The sequence below is a fragment of the Melanerpes formicivorus genome, unplaced genomic scaffold (genome assembly GCF_026170545.1).
Source record: "Melanerpes formicivorus ecotype bairdi unplaced genomic scaffold, bMelFor1.0.p_v2 SCAF_12, whole genome shotgun sequence".
In the NCBI taxonomy this organism is placed as follows: Eukaryota; Metazoa; Chordata; class Aves; order Piciformes; family Picidae; genus Melanerpes; species Melanerpes formicivorus.
In genome coordinates this window covers 9,167,461-9,189,548 of record NW_027142364.1, presented here as the reverse complement: position 1 = coordinate 9,189,548, position 22,088 = coordinate 9,167,461, and the positions used below count along the sequence as shown (strand labels likewise).

The window sequence follows — 22,088 nt, the reverse complement described above, 5'->3', positions numbered from 1 at the left end:
TGCATTGGTGTACATGCATCGCAGCTGGGTTCCTGACTTCTGAAGACACAGATGATTGCTGGACAATCTGTTTATGATAGACAATAGCTTGGGCATCAAGGATATTTCTGAACACCTGTAATACATAAAAACAAGAAGTCTCTTTCAGACAGGCTTTACTTTAAGGTGTGCTCTGAGACCTCTCAGGAAAATTATGCTTGAGAGAAGACTCTGGTGGGCTCAGTGCTGTAGCACCTTAAGAGATGCCCTTTTTGTCCCTGAAATGCTGGTTTTAAAGTCTCTGCAGTCTGGAGGAGATAGGCATAACAGAAGCCTGTGTTACAAATTACAACCCAAGCATGTTTAATACATACTAAATCACACATTTCAGTGGAAGGTTTCACTACCTACTAGAGCAATCTGCACGGAATTGGTGCATTACTAGAAGCTTCTTCATAAAACCTGCCAGCCCTTAGAGAGCCTATAGTATAACATAATGCAAGATTAATAACTAGATGGCTTTCTATGACTTAGGTCATACAGGAGATCAAACTAGGTGAGTGTTCCTTAAGAATCAACAAAAGAGATGAGTGAGGGATCCAAATAGAGCTACTCAGATTTGTTGTGTGCTAGGCATGGTGATATACCCTTAACAGAGCCTAGGGAGGCTCAGATTACTTACACCTCAGTTTCAAAAGTCTCTACAGAATTTGAAGTGAGTGGCCAGTAGGAGTAGGGAAGTGATTGTGCCCCTGTACTTGGCACTGATGAGGCAGCATTTCAAATGCTGCGGTCAGTTTTGGGCCCCTCACTCTGAAAAGGACATGGAGGTGCTGGAGTGTGTCCAGAAAAGGGCAGTGAGGTTGGTGAGGGGTATGGAGAACAGGTCTAGTGAGGAGCAGCTGAGTGAGCTGGGATTGTTTAGTCTGGAGAAGACGAGGCTGAGAGGAGATCGCATTGCTCTCATCTCTCCCCAAAAGGAGGTTGGAGTGAGATGGAGGTCAGTCTCTTCTCCCTAGTATCAGGTGACAGAATGAGAGGAAATGGCCTGAAATTGTGCCAGGGGAAGTTTAGGTTGGATATTAGGCAAAACTTTTTTCTGCAAGAGTGGTCAGGCATTGAAACAGGCTGCCCAGGGAGGTGATGGTGTCACCATCCCTGGAGGTGTTCTAGAAATGTGTGGACATGGCACTTTGGGACATGGTTTAACAGTCACAGTGGTGTTGGGTTGAAGGTTGGACTTGATGATCTCGGAGGTCTTTTCCAACCAAAACAGTTCTATGATTCTATGATCTTAAAAGAATTCTGTTCAGCAGGAGGGATATAAACTACAAATTGCCGATAATCTTTCGTATGGTATTGCAGATCTGCAGTGGAAGTCCGGGCGTATGGCAGAGAGTCTAACAAATATGCCTCGTCACTCCCTCTACATCATCATTGGGGCTCTCTGCGTGGCTTTTGTCCTGATGCTGATCATCCTGATCGTGGGAATATGTCGCATCAGCCGGATTGAATATCAAGGCTCTTCCAGGCCAGCTTATGAGGAATTCTACAACTGCAGAAGCATTGACAGCGAATTCAGTAGTGCAATTGCTTCCATCCGACATGCCAGGTTTGTTCTGGGGATGGTAATTTAAGAGAAATCTGTTATGAAATGTAATTGCAGTCCATGAGTACTGCATCTAACTGCTGTTGGCAGAGAATGGGCTGCTTCACTGTGGAGAGACAGAAGCACTGGCATTGCTCCTTGTTCTTTTTTCCTTTGATCCCTATTCTGTTCTTATCTGAGGCACAGTAATCCAGCACAGCTCCTTGAAAACAGAGGGAGTTTTTCTGAATGTATTTGGTGTAACAGATGTGGAGTTCTTAGCCTGTAAGATCTTCTCTTTGGGATGTAAATGCTCTTTAACTGATATACACAAGTAATTTGCTTAGATAGGAAAGGCATGTTGATTTTGTGACTTGTTTACCAGATGATTTAATGATGCTTGCTTGAAATCCTTCATTTATGTGCTCCTGTTTTCCTCAAAAGTAGAATCTTTCCTACTTGTTTTCCTAGAGATAGTAATTTTTTTAACTTTAAATTTAATGGAGCATTTTCAATTCAGAACACTTGGTATCAGAATAATACAAAAGTAGGACTGGAAGGGACTCAAGAACTGGAAGGGAGCTCAAGGCTTACTGTAAAAGTGTAAGCCACTGCACTGATATAGCACCAGTTATGCCTAGGTCCCTGCTAACAATTGTTGAAAAACCTCCAAAGGAGTTGAACAGAGTTAGTAAGAGCTTTCTTTGCTTTGAATTAGGCTGTTCTTCAGGATGCCATGAAGAATAATTTATCATTGTTCCTTTTAATGATGTACATCAGGTGTTGTGGCCTCCCACATTGGCACCCCCCCATCCTCTGCCCTTTTTAGAAAATACTAAAACCAGACAAACCCTAGACTAAAATTCTTCATTCTTCCATTATCATCTCCTGGATCATGTCAGCTTCTTTATTGTACCCCTGGGACAGGCTCCAAATAGTCTTTCTTTGCTTGTCAAAGGTGGTCCCTAAGGCTGTAAGTAGTTCTCTGGCTGAAGCTTTAACCTGTACCGAAAGAACTGAGTAATCACAGAATGAGTCCATTTGGAAGGGACCCTCAAAGATCATCTTGTCCACCCCCCTACAGTCTGCAGGGACATCCAACTAGATCATGTTGCTCAGGGCCTCATCCAGTCTGACACTGAATGTCTTCAGGGATAGGGCCTTAGCCACATCTCTGGCCAACCTGTTCCAGTATTTCACCACTGTCATTGTAAAGAACCTTCTCCTAATGTCCAGACTAAGTCTGCTCTGCTCCATTTTGTAACCATTTGCCCTTGTCCTGTTACTACAAGCTCTTCTAAACAGTCCCTCCTGAGCCTTCCTGTAGGTTTCCTTCAGATATTGAAATGCACTTACAAGGTCTTCTTGGAGCCTTCTCCTCTCCAGGCTGAACAGTACCAACTCTCTCAACCTGTCCTTGTAGGAGAGGTATTTTAGCCCTCTGATCATCTTTGTGGCCCTCCTCTGGACCCACTCCACCAGGTCCATCTCCATCTTGTGTTGGGAGCACAGAGCTGGACACAGCACACCAGGTGAGGTCTCACCAGAGAAGAGCAGAGTGGCAGAATCACCTCTCTTGACCTGCTGGTCATGCTTCTTTTGATGCAGCCCAGGATGTGATTTGCCATCCAAGTTGCAAGTGCACATTGCTGGCTCCTGTCCAGCTTCTCATCCACCAGTAACCCCAAGTCCTTTTTTGCAGGGCTGCTCTCAATCTCATGATCCCCAGCCTGTACTGATATCACCTCTTGCATCTTAATTCTGGCATTTCTGATCATACATCTCAAAATGAAACCTTTTTGCTTTCTGTTGATGTTGTTAATTTTGCATTCCATTAGTGTCTGAAGATCCTCTGTGCTATTTTGCTTCCTAGCCAGTATTGCTTCTTCTGTATCTGACATCCCTCCTAATGAGGTGTATGCTATCCAGAGGGACCTGGACAGGCTGGAGAGGTGGGCTGAGGATAATCTCATGAAGTTCGATAAGGCAAAGTGAAAGGTCCTGCACCTAGGTCAGGGAAATCCTTGATATTTGGCCTTGCTGACAGCTGAAGTACTTTGAAAAAAAATTAATTTCTACCACAGATCAAGAAATACATGGACAGGGAACTTCAGGACATGGTGTTCTCATGCTGATGGTTGGATTCGATGATCTCGGAGGTTTTTACCAACAAAACCAATTCTGTTATTCCATTATAATAGCTAAGTTATTTTAATTTTGTCAGCAATTCTAGATCACTGAAAATAGCCAAGAATTAAATAGGAACAGTCAGGAAGTAGCATAAAAATCTTTGGCCTAAATATTATCCTCAAAACTGGAATTTTCCAAATCTCACCTTTCAGTCTACACAAACTGATGTACACACAATCACATCAGGTTAGAGGGGACCCTCAAAGATCATCTTCTCCAACTGCCCTGCAGTGAGCAGGGACATCACCAACTCGATCAGGTTGAGGTAATATGGTATGTAAGAAGGGGATAAAAAAGACTCCTTAATGTGGGTCACTTTTCTGTGTTAATATTTTCTCTGCATCAGGTCCATAAAGAAAGCAGACCTGACCCTGTTTGGCCTCATTTTCCTGTGATCTTTTTTATTATTTAAAGCTCTTTAGTGATTTTCCCACTTTCAAGTTGCACTTTAAGCACCATTTTTGTGTCTTAATAAATTATAAGAAGGGTGGTAGACTGTCCATGCAGTCTAAAGACATCTAACAGAGTTCTGGATGTGCCAGTCCTGGGGCTGTGACGCCACAGCTGCAGGGGCTCTCTGTACAGGCAGACACAGCCTGGTTCAGATCCGCCATGACTGCCCAGGAGGAGCAGGCTGCTGATGTGATCCTATTGCTTGTGAACCTTTGCTGATGTGCTCATGTGGCATTGCACTATCCTAACTGCAGTTACATTTTGCCAGTGTTTCAAACAGAGTGCAGCCTGTTGATAATGTAAGCGTGCTTCCCTAGTGAATGTCAAGTGAGCAGAGACTTCATTTTTTAAATACTTTTTCTGTAGCTTATCACAGAATCTTAGGGGTTGGAAGTGACCTCTGTAGATCATCGATCGAGTCCAAACTCCTGCCAAAGCCTAGAGAAGGTCATATAGGTTTTGAATGTCTCCAGAGAAGGAGACTCTGCAGCCTGTTCCATTGTTCTTTCACTCTTAAATTAAAGAAGTTCCTCCTCATGTTTAGATGGAACTTCTTATGTTCAAGTTTGTGCCTGTTACCCTTTGTCCTGTTACAGGGCACCACTGAAAAAAGACTGGTCCCATCCTCCTGACACCCACACTGGAGGTATTTATAAGCATTTAAGAGATGCCCCTCAGTCTTCTTTTATCCAGACTAAAAAGCCCCAATTCTCTCAGTCTTTCCTCCTAAGGCAGATGTTCCAGTCCCCTCATCATCTTTGTAGCTGTTTCTGGTACCTTCTCCAGCAAGTCCCTGTCCTTTTTAACTGGGGACCCTAGAACTAGACACAGTATTCCAGGTGTGGCCTCACCATGACAGAGTAGAGAGGGCAGACAACCTCCCTAGACCTGGTTGCCACAGTCTTCTTGATGCATCCCATAAGCCTTCTTGGCCACAAGGGCACACTGTTGACTCATGGTCATCCTTATCCTTATGACTTAATTCAGTGCACAACTATTGCATTTCCAGATGCAAATATTACACAGTTGTCTCTTATTTACTCTTTGTAATTATATGTGACCTGACCTTAATATTGCTTGTTAGAGCATGCTCTGAAATGAAATTCTGGCCTGGCTGAAATGCTATCAGTTTCACTCTCACCTTCTGCAGTCTCTCTGTGTTCTAATCCTGCTGAATTCCAGTGAAATTTCTGCTGTCTTTCATGTGGTAGCAACCTGATCTAGTTGGATATGTCCCTGCAGACTGTAGGGGTTTGGACAAGAGGATCTTTGAGGGTCCCTTCCAACTGGACTCATTCTGTGATTACTCAGTTCTTTTGGTACAGGTTAAAGCTCCAGCCAGAGAACTACTTACAGCTTTAGGGACCACCTTCTCATTTGCAAGCTGTGATGTTTCTTCATTTGATACAGAGTTTTGTACTTCAGGCAGGCTGCAATACAATTTACCTAGACTCTCTGGGTTTGTTTCTACTGCATGTCATACCTCAGTGAGTTGTTGCTGTGAACTCTTTCATGCTGTTTGTCACCAAAAGCTTTCTTTTGTTTCCAGGTTTGGCAAGAAATCCCGGCCTGCGATGTATGATGCAACCCCCATTGCCTATGAAGATTACAGCCCAGATGACAAACCTCTGGTTACACTGATTAAGACAAAAGATTTGTAATCTAGTGTTCTCTCTTTTTTTGGATTATTTTTCAAAAGGATGGGCTACTAACCTAATTTAAATATTTTTAAGAAGAAAGCATAAGTAATTTAAACCATTAGATGCTTTAGACTATTTAAGAACCAATTTTCTGCAGCTTTTAGTTTGGAAAAAAAAAATATTTTGAAACAGAATTTGTGAACTTCATTAACTACATTTTAATGTACCTTGAGCTCTAAAACCTATAAGCTTATGATAGTGTGTGCTTTTCTCTTGGTAGACACTATTATTAAACCCAGAAGAGTTTCTTGTGGTTGTTACAGAACAGAAAATGATACTTAATGAGGAGTTCTTTATGACATGTCAGTGCCAGCTTTCTCAGTAGAGGTAGGAAAAATGTGAAGTATAATATGATATATAATATATCCATTAATTACAAAAAAAAAGTCTAAAATGTCTGTGTTGTGAAAACGAAACTAGTAAAAATTATTACTCCTAATCTGAATGAATTAGCTTTTGCCTTATTCCATGCATGGATAGATAACCTGTTTCTCCATTATTTCCTGAAAGTTGCTGAAACATACTCCTGAGTTCATGTTTGGCATTTTTGTAAAGGTATTCAGACTAGGCCTTGTAAAACAATTGAAGTGCCTCTTGAGGCAAAGTAAGGCCACGATCCTTTCAACACTGAAACCAATGGAGGAACTTCCATTGACTTCAGTGCTCATGGGATTATATCCCACAATTGGACTGAATCTCTTATTTTTCTTTAAAGGTTAAAGTTTTTTATATTGTGAGTAAACTAAGCATATGGTTTGAGTTGTTTGTTTCCTGAAGGTTGTTGACGTACAGTATCGTTCCATGACCTGTTGTGTATTTCTCATAGTGCTTCTTATTTAGGATCAGTATTGGGGGGTTTGTGGCTGTATTTGATTGCTCACAGGCTTCATCAAATTCTTGCTTATTTCAGAAAATACTGAATAAATGTTATCAAGTGAAGATTGCAGCTGTTTCTTTGCTTTTCTTACTTTGATTGAGAGTGCAGTGCTTTGTCTCAGGCAGTCCTTCCCTTTACTTGCAGCCACTGACATCTCCACACCTCAGATCAGCCACTGAAGATAAACCTAATTAGGAACTGTAAAAATTAAAAAGCTGCCACAGATTTTGCTATCCTGTTTAGGTGGGCAGAGTCCATCTGGCTGTTACTTCTAGGTTTGAATTTCGTTATTAGGATGGCTTCTAGTTACAGTCACAGCAATTGAATTGTTTGCCACATATTGCACAATTAGTGCTGACAAGAGTTAGACGAATTATTGTAAATGAGGCTATTAGAGTTGATAAAATGTAATGTTTATTTGAGGTTACATTCTAGAGGAGCACCAAAACCCAATCAACTAACCAAACCAACCCAGCAGATACAGCAAAATCTGAAAAGTTGTAAGAAAAGCAAATGAAAATCTATTTTAGTGGAACCTTTAACTGTTAAAGGGAAGCACTGCTCAGATGATCCTCTTATCCTTTGGCATGGCATGGGCTTGGATGGTCAATATGCAGGTTAGTAACACCATGCTGTGTTGGAATGATGGAAATGCCAAATGCATCTGAGAAATCCAGACTACCTTTTCTGGCAACCCGTATCTGCTACCATGGGCTTTCAATGATGTTGGCCCAAGACAATCATTACTAGTAAGAGACCTAAAGAAACTAGTTTCAAGCCCCTCATTTATTCTTCAGGCACAAGTTTCTATGACAAAGGCTGGGCATTTGTATCTGGTGGCTGTTGACTTCTGGAACACGTCAAGAACTCCTTTGAAAGAAGGGTCAAGAACAGCTGTACCCCATACCATTATTTGTAGCTTATGTGAAATGGGGAAATGTCTTGTTATCATTGATTTGTTAATTCTGTTAGAAAGGAAATACTCATTCTTCACCATTTTTGGCCTTTTCATAGAATTATAGAATGGTTTGGGTTGGAAGGAAACTTCAAGTTAATCTAGTTACAACCCCAACCCCCATGCTGTGGGCAGGGACACCTTCCACTAGACCAGGTTGCTCAAGGCCCTGTCCAGCTTGGCCTTGAGCACCTCCAGGGAGCAGGCAACCACAACCTCCCTGAGCAACCTGTTGCACTGTCTCTCCAGCACTGTAAAGAATTTCATCCTAATCTCCAGTCTAAATCTCCCCTCCTCCAGCTCAAAGCCATTGTCCTTCCTCCTGTCACTTACAAGCCCTTGTAAAAAGTCACTCCTCAGCTTTCTTGTTGGCTCGCTTCAGATACTGGAAGGCTGCTGTAAGGTTTCCCCAGAGCTTTCTCTTCTCCAGGCTAAAGTAGTCGTAAATAGTCATAAAATAACAGTTTATCTTTGAAGATCTCCAAGTCTAAACAAAGCAGGAAGACAAGCCACTCTGTTGTTCTAGGGAATATACATATTAATAGTCCATATTTTACAAGAGAGATGTTGCAATGAGCAGCAGCTCTTCTGCACACAAATCACATCTTGATAGTGACTCTTGACCATCCTATATTTCTCTCAAGTGACTGACTTGAAAGATAAAGAATTTGTGATGAGCTATTTTCTTGTCAGCTTGCAGCCTCTAGGTTCTGTAAATCATCCTGTGCTTCCCATGAATTGTGCTGTGAAAATTACTTTTGCCCCTTCCAATTTATTTTATTGAACTCCACTGGCATGTTATGCATGCACTGTGCCTGAATCACTGCATTTCTGAGTTATTTGTGAGGCACAGCGCTGCCTGCCAGATGGAGCAGCCCTCAGACCTGGAGGGGACAGACTCATCCTGAGTTTTCATCCCAGCTCTGAAACTGCTAGAACAAGTTGGTTACTGTTTGAGATTGGAACTAGGTGATCTTTACAGTCCCTTCCAATCTAAACCATTCTATGGTTCTTTCTGTAGTGTGTCTCTCTGAGGATATACATGACTGCAAAGGACACTGGTTATTCTATATCCTTTTCCCAAATTGGAGGAGGTTTGTTCTGTATAGGGAGCAAATCATAGAATTGTTTGGGTTGGAAAGAACCTTAAAGATCATGTAGTTACAACCCCACCACCACCATAGGCAGGGACACCTCCCACTAGACCAGGCTGCTCAAGGTCCTTCCCCTCCTGGTCTTGATCACCTTCAGAGAAGGGGCACCCAAACCTCCCTGGGCAACCTGTTCCAGTGTCTGACCACCTCCACTGTAAAGAACTGCTTTCTAATCTCCAGTCTAAATGTCTCCATTTCCAGCTCAAAGCCATCACCCCTTGTCCTTCTCCAGCTTTCTTGTAGGCCCCCTTCAGGTACTGAAAGGCCACTATATAAGGTCTCCCCACAGCCTTCTCTTCTCCAAGGATGCAGACCTCCAACTCTGTCAGCCTATCCCATAGGGGAGGTGTTCCAGCCCTCTGAGGATCTTTGTGGCCTCCTCTGAACCTGCTCCAACAATTCCACATCCTTCTTGTGTTGGGGGCACCAGATATATAGATAGATATAGATGTGTAGCAAATACCACCTACCATTCATGTATCACACACTGATTTTGCTGTAAATCTTCAGATGCAGAAAAGGGTGATTGTATGTGTCCTTCCCCCTGGCAGCAGGCTGACATCCTTCAGCTCCTCCTGCAGATGGGGACAAGTCTCCAGAGTTGTCATTAACCTCCTGTACTTGTGTTCTCTCAAGTTTACCTCCTTTTTTCTTTCCTCTTCCCTCTGAAAAGAGAACATCCCTGAGTGTATTTTTCCCCCAGCAGCATGGATGTCTATTCTTCTTGTTGAAGTTTCCTTCAGTCACAGTATTGATGTTTTCATCCTATCGTAGCTTAATTTCTGTAAACAGCTTGACTTTCCTCCAGCAGGGCTTTCTTGAGAAGCATCTGAAGAGATGTGACATTCCTGAAGATACGTAATTCCTCTTTTGATAATAATAGACACCTCATAAGGAATAAATTCAACACCTCGGAACGTTATTCTCTGTGTGGATGGCTGAGAGGAATTAAACTGCCTCTCCTCACTCATCTTGCCTACAGGCCACCTCATATGGGTAAATCCCTTTTTGTCCAAAATTTGAGTTTCCCTTCTCATTCTGCTAACAGCTGCTTAGTTTAGTTTAGTTTCTCAGGCATTCCCTGCTATGAATAGTTTATCAAGAGCTAATGAGTTCTGACACATTCCTAACTTAAGAAACGGAAATGTCCAGGCAGCCCAGTGTGTGCCCAAACCCTCCCTTCAAAGCTGTTGGCTACCAAGAGAGAGACGTTCTGCATTATGGATTTCAGGCACCTTTTGTTTAGTAACAAAAAAGTCACTCTGAAGGATTGTTTGTTTAGAATACGTTTTATCCCTCAGAGTGTATTCCCCCTGTGAAATGCTCTGCTCAAGCAGATGAACTTAGCCAGTGCCAAGTGAGAGGTATGGAGCTGATCTGCTTTGTCTCCTCTTTGCCATTTTGTCTTTTATTTTCTGAAGCTTTGGCTGAGCTTCTGCCTAACACTGTAGTTGTATGGGTTCAGGAGGGATGGCATAAGGCAAATTTGACTCTGAGCCACCTTTATGTCTGTCTTAAGCATCTAATCAAGGAGATGGGACCAGCTCTGACATCACAGCAATTGGAATACTGCCACTGCCTGAAATAGCTGAAGATTGTTCCAAAGATGGGCAGAGTGCAGTGTGCTGCAAAGGACCCTCTGGGACCCAGCATCTGAATCCTTCGTACCCTTCATTTTTTTGGAAGATCTCCAATTAGGTGGAGGTGACTCATGTAGATGGGCATGTGGTCAACCAGTGAAAACAATCAAAACTTCAAAGCAGTCAGGCCACATCCAACCTCATCTGGGCTCAGTTGGCTTCATTTCTTCTCTGGTGGAAAATGGATAACAAAAATGACCTCTGTGGAAAAGTCAGATTTCTCTCCTATTATGAATTCCTGTTCATAATCCTCCTTTTAAGACACTGATAGGACAATCCTTGTAGATAAGTTTTCTCTTTAGCAACGAATAAATCATTGACTACTCTTTGTTTGGTGAGATCTTCAGCAAAGGAATGTAAATAAATAAACTTACCAAATAAAGTTCCCTAATTGATGTGCCAAGTATCAAAAGGCAGCAAAGTTAATAATTTAGGACAATAAGACAGTCTGCTTTGCTTCCTAAGGCTCTAAAGGAAACAATCTGCTCTAGTTCACTGACCCCAAACGTTTTGCTAGAGTCCCATAGATCAGGAGAGATCATGTTTATCCCTCTTGCAGCAATGTTGTCTCCTCAAGGAGATTCCCTTCACTCTGGATTTTTTGTTTCTTTTCCTGTGCACCAGTCTACTTCTCTTCAGAGGTAGCTGAGATGTGCTGTCTGTAATGTCTTGTGGTCTGTTATGACACCAGTACCTCTTATTAATTTAACTTGAGCATCTGTTTCAGTGATATGGCTAGAGCTGCCTGTCAAAACAAACCTGGCAACGTCATGTAAATAAGAAAGGATCTGCTTTTCACAGGTGCCTGTTGAGCCATTCTGCTTTTATTGTGCTATGAATTTGAAGCTGAGATGGTTCTACATATCAAAGATGATGACCAGTTACTCCCCAGTACTCAGCATGCTTTCCCTGTGCTCTGTGTTGGTCCCTCATGCAGTAAGGACAAAGCCTGTAGTAGATTTTTGGAGCACTGAATTAGGTGCAGAGCTTATCAGTTTTCCTCCATCTTTCAGTCCAGAAGAAAATGTTTCACCGGGAGAACAGTTAGACATTGGAATCACTTCCCAAGGGAAACAGTGGATTCCACTACACTGGACAGTTCTAAGACTCAGCTTGACAGGGTGCTGGCCCATCCTATTCCAACCAGACTGTAACCTAGAAAGGTTGGACCAGATGATCCTTGGGGTCCCTTCACAGAATTGTCAGGGTTGGAAGGGACCCCATGGATCATCTAGTCCCAAACCCTCTGCCATGGACCAGGACACCCTCCACTAGATCAGGTGGCATTCAGTGATTTACCCATTTAATTTCAACAGAGAGGATATTTTATAGATTTATGGAGCTCCCTTCTTTTCTGATAGCTTTAAAAGTTTCTTTTAGTATATTCAAGATGTAAAACAGGACAGTAAGCTAGCAGTCTTGACATGTTTAAATCAAAATATCTCACAGCTGTGATTTACTTAGTGATATATGTTGCTGAATTTGGACAGATTTAATTTGTAATAGATTATCAAATGGTGAATATGGTGATATTTTGAAGGCATTATAAAGTTTCTTGCAGTGCACTACAAAATTGCTGTGCAAATTGGTTGATATTATCTAATTTTGCTCCACTTTAATGGACTCCTGTCTGTAGAAAACCCCCAAAATCTCCCAACAGACCCACTGGCCTACCCTGGCAGTGGGGCTGGCACTGCCCATGTCTTTTCTATTGTTTTTCCAGAAGCCCTAATTTTGCATAGGCAACACAGTCATCTCCTCTTGTCCCATCTGCCAACACCTCTCAAGAAGGGCAGAAACTGCAGGCAGAGGGAAAATATCAGACTACAAATTAACAGTTAAATGTGCTCTTCATTCAAAAGTAACTCAGCCTTGAGATTTCTGAGAGCTCATTGTCTCCTTTATATGTTTGTGTCGCCTCTGATTTACATCCCTCTTCATCAAACTTCAGTGTTGAGGCGATTTATGGGAGCAATTTTCTTTGTAATATTCTGCAGCAATACTTGGCAAATCCACTCCCTCGGCATGGAGATGCATTCTTCTTTGTTCCACACTACAGAGGCACAGAACCCTTGCACTTCTTTTATAAGGCAAAGCTGAATAATACAAATCTTATCTCATAATTGCACATAGAGACAGTGCTTAGACAAAACCTTCTTCTGGTGTTGTGATGGATCCATACAGAGCCCTTCTATCTGCCATGCCTTGGTCTGTTTAACCCATCTCTCTACAGCTACCTGAAAGGAGGTTGTAGTGAGGCCCGTTCTTGACCTCTTCTCCCAAGTAACTGACAGGACAAGAGGTAATGGCCTCAAGCTGTGGCCAGGGGTGGTTTAGGTTGGATATTAGGAAGAATTTCATTCCTGTAGGAGAGGTCAGGCATTGGAACAGACTGCCCTGGAAGGTGGTGGAGGCACCATCCCTGGAGGTATTAAAAAATGAGTAGATGAGTACTGGGCATGGTCAGTTCCCTGCTCCTGCTGGCCACACTATTCCTGATCCAGGCCGGGATGCTGCTGGCCTTCTTGGCCACCTGGGAAAATTGCTGTCCTATGTTCATCTAGCTGTCAACCAGCACCTCCAGGTCCTTTTCTGCTGGGCAACTTTCTAGCCACTCTGCCCCAAATCTCTAGCATTGCCTGAGGTTGTTGTGACCTTGTCCTATGCCACTTTGATTTTCTACCCCTTACATTTTTTTTACATGCTCTGACATCCGTGTTTTATCTGTACCAGGTGCTGATTGTGGAGGACAGCAAGCAGTTTAAACAAATGACAGTGAAACTGGAATACAGCCTCTGCTGTGAATGTCTCAGCAGTGTAATGTGACAGTGACCTGGGTTTAGTTGTGAAAGAAGCAGCAGGAGGATTTGGGTGGTTGTAACAGTGGCTCTTTACATCTTTGTGCTCAAATGAGGTTAGTTTCTACATCTCCCAGCTTGCCACATAGCTGACCAGTCCCTGTATGCCTATGAATAGCTAGTGGGTATGTGTCACTGACATAGGAAGTGTGGCTTCTACTAAACTTCCTGTTTTCAGGGATAAACTTGGGTAGTTGGAAATTGTGAAATCTACACCACAGATTGCCAAACCTTTTTCTTGCTATACTGATACTCTGCCAACCAAAATTTTGAGACTGTTAAAAGTCTCTTTTCTTGCTATTTTTTTCTTCTTCTGTGGGAATATCCACTGCACAGAAAATTACCCAAATATTTATCACCTGTGATTCTTCATTCCTTTTTGTAATTCTGTTGTCTTCAGTGCTCTCTCTAAGAACATCCTGTCTTTACAGACATTATTCTCTTCTCACTTACGGTGTTAGAACTCAGAAATAAATTAAGTTCACAGAATGTCAGAAGAGTCATGGACAGGAGTTGTGAAGATGCTCTGGATTTAGCGTGGTATAAAACTGATGCGGGTTGACTGCGACCTCTGTACAGATTTGTGGAGCTCCGTGTATCTGTTTATCACAAACAAATCAGTATTTAATAATCACCAGAGGTAATTCACAAATAAAGACAATACAGCCAAAGGTGCACAGAAGTGACAGGGGTCTGTCTTTATGGGGCTTGTTTCAAGCTCTTCTAGATCTAGGAGAGAACGAAGATGTCAGTATCTGGCATGTGTCAACCTGAAGATTTTATGATGACTGTTTTCTGCTGTTTCAAGATTCATTGATGCAGTAAGAATCACAGAATTCTAGGCCTTGGAAGGAATCTCCAGAGATCAAGTCCAACCCCCCTGCAAAGCAAGACCACTTAGGGCAGGACACACAGGAACATGTCCAGGAAGGTTTTGAACCTCTCTAGAGAAGGAGACTCACACACTGGGCAGCCTGTTCCAGAGCTCTGTCACCCTCATAGTAAAAAACCTTGTTCTCATGTTGAGATGGAATTTCCTATGACTGAGTTTACATCCATTGCCCTCCATCCTGTCACTGGATGTCACTGAAAAGAGACTGGCTCCGTTCTGACAGCCCCCCTTCAGATACCTTCTCTTCTCCTGACTAAATAGCCCCAGTTCTCAGTCTTTCCTTCTAAGAGAGGTGCTCCAGTTCATCCTCACAGCTCCTCATTGAACTGTCTCCAGTAGTTCTCTGTCCCTCTTGAACTGGGTGACAGTGACAAGCCTGCCCTACGTCTCCCCATCCCGAAGGGGCTGGTGCCCAGCCTGCATCCTCTTAGCAATGTCCATCTGCACCTCCAACTTTCCACAGGCAGGCCCTGCTTTGTAGGTTTTGGCCTGGATTTCCCACCCCAGAGCTCCCATAGGTGGTATGACAGTGTGCTGCCTTCGACTGGGAGCTGATGTGGCCACAGCCACAGGGCTGCTGCCAAGACCCACAGGCTCAGCCCTTTGCTGATTCTGCTAGGAAAAAGGGGCACAGTCAGCACTGTTCTCAGGGAGTTGGCACTCCAAAAGTGTGATTCTGAGTGCCCTGGGAGGCTGATGCTCCTGCTTTGCTCGCTCACCACAGGCTTCCACCAGCCACCACGGAGGTGCTACATGGCAGAGATGATGATAGAAATGTGAAGAATAAAAACAGCTTGGCCCTTTATTATCATATATTTTTGTCCTGCAGAGAGCTAATGTGGCCTATTCAATCTATGCAGCAGCTTCCCTTCTGTGCTTGTTGACCTCCCATGGCTTTGGTGGCTTATTTTCACTGCTGCTGTGAGTAGTACAGTACGATGCAATGTGATGGAGAAGTGACACCACACACCTGACTTTCTAAAGATGGGGCAAAATGGTGAAAAAGAAAAAGGGATACCACATAAATATGGCCAAACAGAACACTATCTGTGCACTGCATGCATTTATTTAGTCCTGAGCATCTTCAGAATCATCCTCCAAGTTATTTTTGGTAGAGGGAGAGAAGTAGCTGTCCTGGTAGTTGGGGTAGGCAGTAGGGGAGCTGCAGCTGAAGAAGAAATCAGAAACACAATCTCTTTGGCACCAACAGAGGTCATTAAGGACACCTGGTTGCCATAGGAACCCCAGCAAGAACTTCTCAAACAAGTTGAAAATCAGGATGTTGTGGTGAATGTTAAAATATGATGGTTGTTAAAGTGGACAGTTTGAGTTTTGGGTTACTAAACATTTTCTCAGAAAGATGTCAGAAAACCCATACAATGCACCTGGTGGCCAGGGATGCTGTACTTGCTTGGGGCAAGTTCACAACGTGTTTATGAGTAACAAGTGTATTTAGATTTTTGGAAATATGTTATTAATTACAGCACTCCACAGAATATTATGTTTGCTAATTAGGCAAACCCTGACTCTGCAAAGACTAAGGTAAGCTGAATTCTTAAGGAATAAAAAGACATGCTTAATGAGCTGTGTCTGCTTTCACAATTGTGTCATCAAAAAGAGGATCTTGGAGACAGGATTTGTGAAATCTGCTCGGCATTTGGGGAAGCAGCGTTTAAAGAACTGAATGACTCTTCCAGTCACGTTCCAGGGAGTGCTCCTAAAGCTAAATGGAACTTCTGAAGTAGAGTAATTCATTTGGAACAGCAATTAGAAAATGGTAGTTAATTAAAAAGGCAACATCTACAGTTAAAAAACAAAACCCAACTATGTTTTTATTTGCAAGTGCAGAGAAGCTGTGTTGCAATAAACACCTTACATTAGGGTATGATATGGTGCAAAAGGAAGGCCAATTAAATAACTAGGAGACATTAAGAGAGAAAAAATGTCCTGGAGTCACTGGAAATGCTTCAAATTTACTACGTGAATAAAAGTGAAATTGGTCCTGTTGCATCAAATATTCACTTTTAAAATGCAAGAACTCCCTTGGCTCCAGTATTTTTGTCCTGTGAGCACAGTAGTGAAGAACACTGAGAGAAGCAGGACTAATCTGTGTGGTGTATTACAGTCTTCAGAAATAATTGTCGTAATATTCACTCATTACAAGAAGAGAAATGCCACAATTTGGCACAGGAAAAGGAAAATGCATTAAAAAAAAAATCTGTATCTTCTTACAGGCACATTCTGGCATGTGGTACGTCCTGGAAAGATGAATTCGAAGTATTTATCTAAGCAAAAGATCTCCAACTGTCTGGAAGCAGGACTTGCCTAATACAGAACAGCTTAGAGACCCAATAAAAGATGACGTTTGGATTAAAGTATTAGAAAGTCTAGGTAAAAATTACCTCATCTCAGTGAAACTGTGACATGAAGTCACCCAAGTTTAACTGATCATTTCCTTAGCTGCGCTCTGGCTGGTGCCTGGCCAGCCCAGCAGCACCAGGTCCAGCCAGGAAATCGACCTTCCTGCAGAGGTGTTTCAGGGATGAATTTCCTAGCAGGGCTGTAACCCATGTGATGCTCCTGGAGACCAAAAAACCCAAGCAGGGTGACTCTGTGGCTGTTATGTCCCCCCAGTGCTGCTTGCTGTCTTGGTGAAGGGTAAGACTTTGGGAGGGTACACACAGATTGCTTTCTCATCAGGTAGCTTGGTTTCCAAAATTTGCAGCTAAGATGCTCCTGGCCACCAGTAAGCACTCTCCTACCATCCTCTCATACAACTCAGCCTTTCTCTGCTTTTACATCCTTTTGGAAGTGGAGTAAGTGACCTTTCTTGCTTGATTGTTCTAGTTGCATGTCACCCATCTCTCAGCACACACAGATTTTCTTCAAAGTCTTTTAGTTTGTATGATAGTTGTATAAAGAGAGAAGCAGCCATCAGCCCTAAAGTTGGTCTCCTTCTAATAATTGCAGATCCTAATCTTCCCTTGTGCACCATGGCTGCTGACAGCCCAATTGTGCCCGTGCCCAGCAGTGATGGTGGATGGATTTACCTGTGTGGGAAGGAGTGACACTGCTCCAGAGGTCACTTCAGGAAGAGCAAGGCTCTTGCAAAATGCCTTCATGCAAGAGTGCAAGCATCAGGTGGAAGAAACAAGAGGGTGGAAGTAACACAGGACAATTGGAGAAAGCTCTGGTGGGTGCCTCTTAAAGAAACTACTGTTTAGGTACTTTGGGAGGTTTTGTCTTTAAATTCCTGGAGAGTAAAAGAGGGCTCAGGCCTGGTATTTTCCCTTTTACTGCTCTAAGGGATGTCTTGTAGTGGTGTAGGGTGCTGTTAGGCAACAGCTTGTTTGGGGCCAGGGACAACATTGCTCACCTACCAAGCAGGTGCTGTGGAGTGGGTCCATCTAAGGAGATGGAAGCATCAGATCAGATCATTGTGAGGGTGATGTGAATGTTGCAATTCCTATCTCAGTTTCATAACAGTGGTATTTTTCCATACATGTGTGTATGGCAGTGGGAGCAGAGAGTGGTGCTGTAACTGGTGTGGCTCAGGAAGGCTGCAGTGTGGGTCTATCTTGGCAGCTCCAGGGTGTGAGGTTTATATGTGTGCCTGCTGTGTAACCAGAGAAGATGAGCTTCTGCACCAGGATGTTTAAAAACAACCTGGTCAGTTGCAAGTGCTGTGTCAGTCTACAGCTCCTTATGCTGCTGGGATTTGGGGCTGGAAATGGTATTTTGGGCACTGCTGCGGCCTAGGCCTTGCACAGGGCAGGGAGATGAAGGAGCTCAAAGCTTTGTTGTGATGTTAAGATGAACACCATGACGCTTGCTGTAGCTTCAGCTGGGCTGGGGCAGATCCCTATAGCAGTGACCCTGCTCCTTCATCTGCATTCAAACATAGCATGAGAAGTTAAGACTTCTTTTGGGGAAAGGTGGTTGAGAATTTGGTTCCCTCTACAGCTACCTGAAAGAAGGGTATAGTTAGGTGGGGGGTAGTCTCTTCTCCTTAGGTGATAGAACAAGAGGAAATGGCCTGAAATTATGCCAGGGGAGGTTTAGGTTGGGTGTTAGGGAAAGAATTATTTCCTCCAAGAGTGGTCAGGCACTGGAACAGGCTGCCCAGGGAGGTGGTGGTGTCACCATTGCTGGAGTTGTTCAAGAACTGTGTGGTCATGGCACTTCGGGACCTGGTTTAATGACGATGGTGGTGTTAGGTCAACTTGATGATCTTTGAGGTCTCTTCCATGGGGTATGGAGGAAGAGGCAGATCCCAAAGTCTGTCCTTTCCCTGCCAGAGCTGCCAGCTGAGCATGGCCTTGTCTCTAGTGATGTGAGGAACCTTCAGTCACGCCGGAGGTCCAAGAAGGCAGGAGGGACCCTGATCCTGACGGTGGCTCCCTGTGCACCGCGCCCTTTCAGTGCCATCAGCAGCCTGGGCAGCGACACGGCCTTAAGGAGTTAGTGTAGCGTCCTGCCGCCTTGGCAGCAGCCTGGCAGAACGGGGAGAAGTTTCAACTGCTGTGAGGGATGTGGCCTCTGGGGACGGTTCACCGGAGAAACTCTCTGTCCTCCGAGGGGCGAAGGATGTCTGCGACGGGCGGGCTGGGTCGGAAGCCAGGGATTTTATGCGCCCCTCCGCTTCCCTCACTCCCCGAGGCGCGACTGCAGGTGGAGGCCACGGCGCGAAGCTGCTAATGCCGAGGCGGGGGGGCTGCCGAGGCGGGGGGGCTGCCGAGGCGGGGGACTGCCGCGCCAGGAGGTGCCGTGCCGAAGGGTGTCCCCGTGCAGCCCCCGCCCCGCGGCGCCGGCCACGGGTGGGCGGGGCGCCGGCGGGGGCGCGCGCCCGGCAGAGAGCAATTCGCGCACGGAGGCCGCTCGGCAGCGCCTCCCGCCGCTGCGGCACCATGTGGCAGCCGGCCACGGAGCGGCTGCAGGTAATGGGCGCGGGGCGGGGGCGGCGGAGTCTGGCGAACGGCCCGGGGAGGGCTGGGGAGAGGGGAGCTGTGGTGGCGAGAACGTGGCCGGTCAGGTACCGGGAGTTTGTTGCAACTTCTTCCCCGCCTTGCCTCCGCAGCTGGGTGTGTGGGACAGACACGGGACACACACAGTACCGGGGGAAAAGGAGACCCTGCCCTGGAGGCGTCCCGGCTGCCGCTGGCTGGTGGCTGTGTCGCTCCCAGCGGGGCTTGGGTTCCAGCCGGCGAGGGCGGCTGCGGCCACCTCGGCCCGGGGTCGCGGCTCGGCTCGGTCCAGCGGAGGACACCCTGTTCAGGGGCTCCTCGCCGCGCACCCCTCAGGTGAGGGGAGCCCCGCCGGGCCCGCCGCCGCCTGGGCCGCGTGCGGGAGGGTGCGCGCGGGATGTGTGGGGTCATAACATCCCTGCTGGAGCCCTTTCCCACCCCCAAATCCAAGGGTCGGGGTGATCGATGGGAGCTTGCCCCTCCCCCCTCCCTGCGCCGCCTCTCCGCACCCTGCGGGCGGTGAGTCGGGCTCCGTTAGCCCCGGCTCCATCCTTCTTTGGTGTGTGCTGCTTGGCGTGTTTCGTATTCCGGGAGAAACCGAGACAGGCGGAGAACACAGCGAAATCAAACTCGCTTTGTAGTTTGGCAAGAAAAGGTTATTCTTGTGTTTGCGAGTCAAATCGAGGATTTGCTTTGCTCTCATCAAGCGGAAAATGTGGTGCTTTGATCTGAGTTGATAGTAGAGCCAAGCTGAGCAGATCAGAGAATTAGAGAATGGTAGGGGTTGGAAGTGACTTCCAGATCATCGACTCCAATCCCCCCTTGCCAAGGCAGAATCACCTACGGCAGGCCAGGCCTGAGTGCATCCAGATGGGTGTTGAAAGTCGTCAGAGAAGGCAGCACCACAACCTTTCTGGGCACCCTGTTCCAGGGCTCAGTCACCCTTTTAGTAAAGAAGTTTTTCTTCATGTTGAAGAAAACGTGTTCCAGTTTGTATCCGTTGCCCCTTGTCCTATCAGCAGACACGGGTCCAAAAGCACGAGCTAGCAACAGGAGTAATTACTTCTCTTAACAAGACCCGCTTTTTTTTCTGCATTGAGAGACTGGATTCTGAGTGGATAGGAAGGATGTGTGTGCCACATCCATAGCTGGTGGATTCCAGGGTGACAACTGTGTGAGTACGTTGTTATTTGTTTCCCAGTGTTAGCTGGAAACTCTTCAAACCACAAGTGCCAAGGCCCAACTGGTTTCCTTAGGGGATATTACTGCAGGGGAAGGATCTGAAGTGAGGCTGCACCCGATAGTTGGGAGGAAAAGGAGGAGGAGGGAGAAGGCAAGGAGAAGGAGAGAGCTGAGATTCACAGTCTTGTGCTGACCTGAATTATAAGGGCCCCCTTGGTGTAATTTTGAGGTGTTAAAGTAACAAGATGCAGCTGTCACAAATACTTGATTAATGCCTGCAAGAGCATGCAAGGCTGAAGAGAACCAAGCACTTGTGTTTTGCAGGATGAACTTGGGAGTGTACCATTATTTAGGTGTCTCATGTACCACTTGCATTGGTGGGGTCTGGACTGAAAAGGTTGTGTATGTAGGGAGCTTGAGATGCCTGGAGGAGGCATGCTCCTGGGTCCTCCCCTTCTGCGGCAAAGCACAGCCACAGGAGCCCCTGCTCTCTGTCCTGCTGGAGGGCAGCCACAAGCGCCAAAGTTTTCAGCAGTGACCACTGACTTTATTTATCCTACTACTGGCTGCCTTTAGCTGGAGGCTCCAGGCCTCCTCAGCCTTTCAAAATTCTGAGTGCCTGTAAATGCAGTTGTTGCCATGTATTGTGGAAGCACATGAAGAACTGTAGGTGCTCTGAAAAAAAAATCACCAAAAAAACCCTACCAACAAAAAACAAGCCAGAGGGATCCAAAATTGCTGAATGAAATTGCACCAGCTCCTAAAATGGGGAGAAGGGGAAAGCCTTGGAAAAGTCACAAGAAGCCCATAGTAAGTCTGCATATAACAGCATAGTGAACAGTGGGCAAAACAAATGCAGTGAGTGGAAGGATGCTGAGAAGTGTTCACATCACAAGGATGTGATCCCGGAATTGAAAGCTGGATCCTCCTCATCCATATATGTGAGCGAGAGTTGCATGGGCAGTAGGCTACTTAATATCCCTAACTGCTTTGGTTTCATTTTATTTCATTTTATTTCATTTTATTTCATAAAAATCCCTTTGAATCCTTGTCACTTCAAGAGCCATTTGTCTTCCCTTCTGTCTCCCAAGAGCCACATGTTGTGCATTGCCATCTGGGCCAGAGCTGCTTGTAGTGCTGCCCAACCTCCCCTGAGGAGAGCTTGGGCAGGCAACAAATGCGTGTTTTTTCCCATGTTTCTCCCCCTCAACAGCTTAATTCCATTTCAGGTGTCCCCCGTTGCTGTCTTTGTCCCATGCTTCCTCTCTCCTGGCATCCAGCTGCTGTGAAAGAAATCTTGGTGCCACCGGGGTGTTGAAAGGTGGCACACTGCTTGTCTCTGGCGTCACAAGTGTCACCATGGCTGGAAAGTATGTGTTGGGAGGGTGCTGAATATGGGATTTTGAATATAGCAGGGTAGTATTTGGTCACTGGATAGAGTAGATGATATCTTACGGCCTCTATTTGTGTATTCTGCGACTGCGGCCTATGCTAGGTGACTGGAGACCCTGTGTGACCTTCTCTGTGTGAAGCTGCCTTGGCAGGGAGGTTGGACTTGATGATCTCCAGGTGTCCCTTCCAACCCCTACCATTCTGTGATTCGGGGTTGTATAATGGCTGGTCTGGCCCTGTCTGCTATAGGTTGGCCTTTGAGAT

General features: G+C 45.2%; 2 protein-coding genes across 4 annotated transcripts in view; both read left to right on the top strand.

Annotated features, from left to right (window-relative positions):
- The window catches only part of DNER (delta/notch like EGF repeat containing), a 91,556-nt gene extending 84,712 nt beyond the window's left edge, over positions 1-6,844 (top strand). The window contains exons 12-13 of the mRNA XM_068145211.1: positions 1,345-1,591; positions 5,760-6,844. Of these exons, the coding sequence (XP_068001312.1) occupies positions 1,345-1,591; positions 5,760-5,871 (359 nt within the window). The 3' untranslated portion in view covers positions 5,872-6,844. The remainder of the gene's footprint in view (positions 1-1,344; positions 1,592-5,759) is intronic.
- A 12,296-nt stretch (positions 6,845-19,140) lies between these two features.
- Positions 19,141-22,088, top strand: part of PID1 (phosphotyrosine interaction domain containing 1) — an 80,640-nt gene continuing 77,692 nt past the window's right edge. For 2 of the 3 annotated variants that reach the window (XM_068145209.1, XM_068145208.1), the window contains exon 1: positions 19,141-19,223. In XM_068145209.1, coding sequence (XP_068001310.1) covers positions 19,194-19,223 — 30 coding nt within the window. In that variant the 5' untranslated portion in view covers positions 19,141-19,193. The remainder of the gene's footprint in view (positions 19,224-22,088) is intronic. The other variant, XM_068145210.1, reaches the window with a different exon arrangement.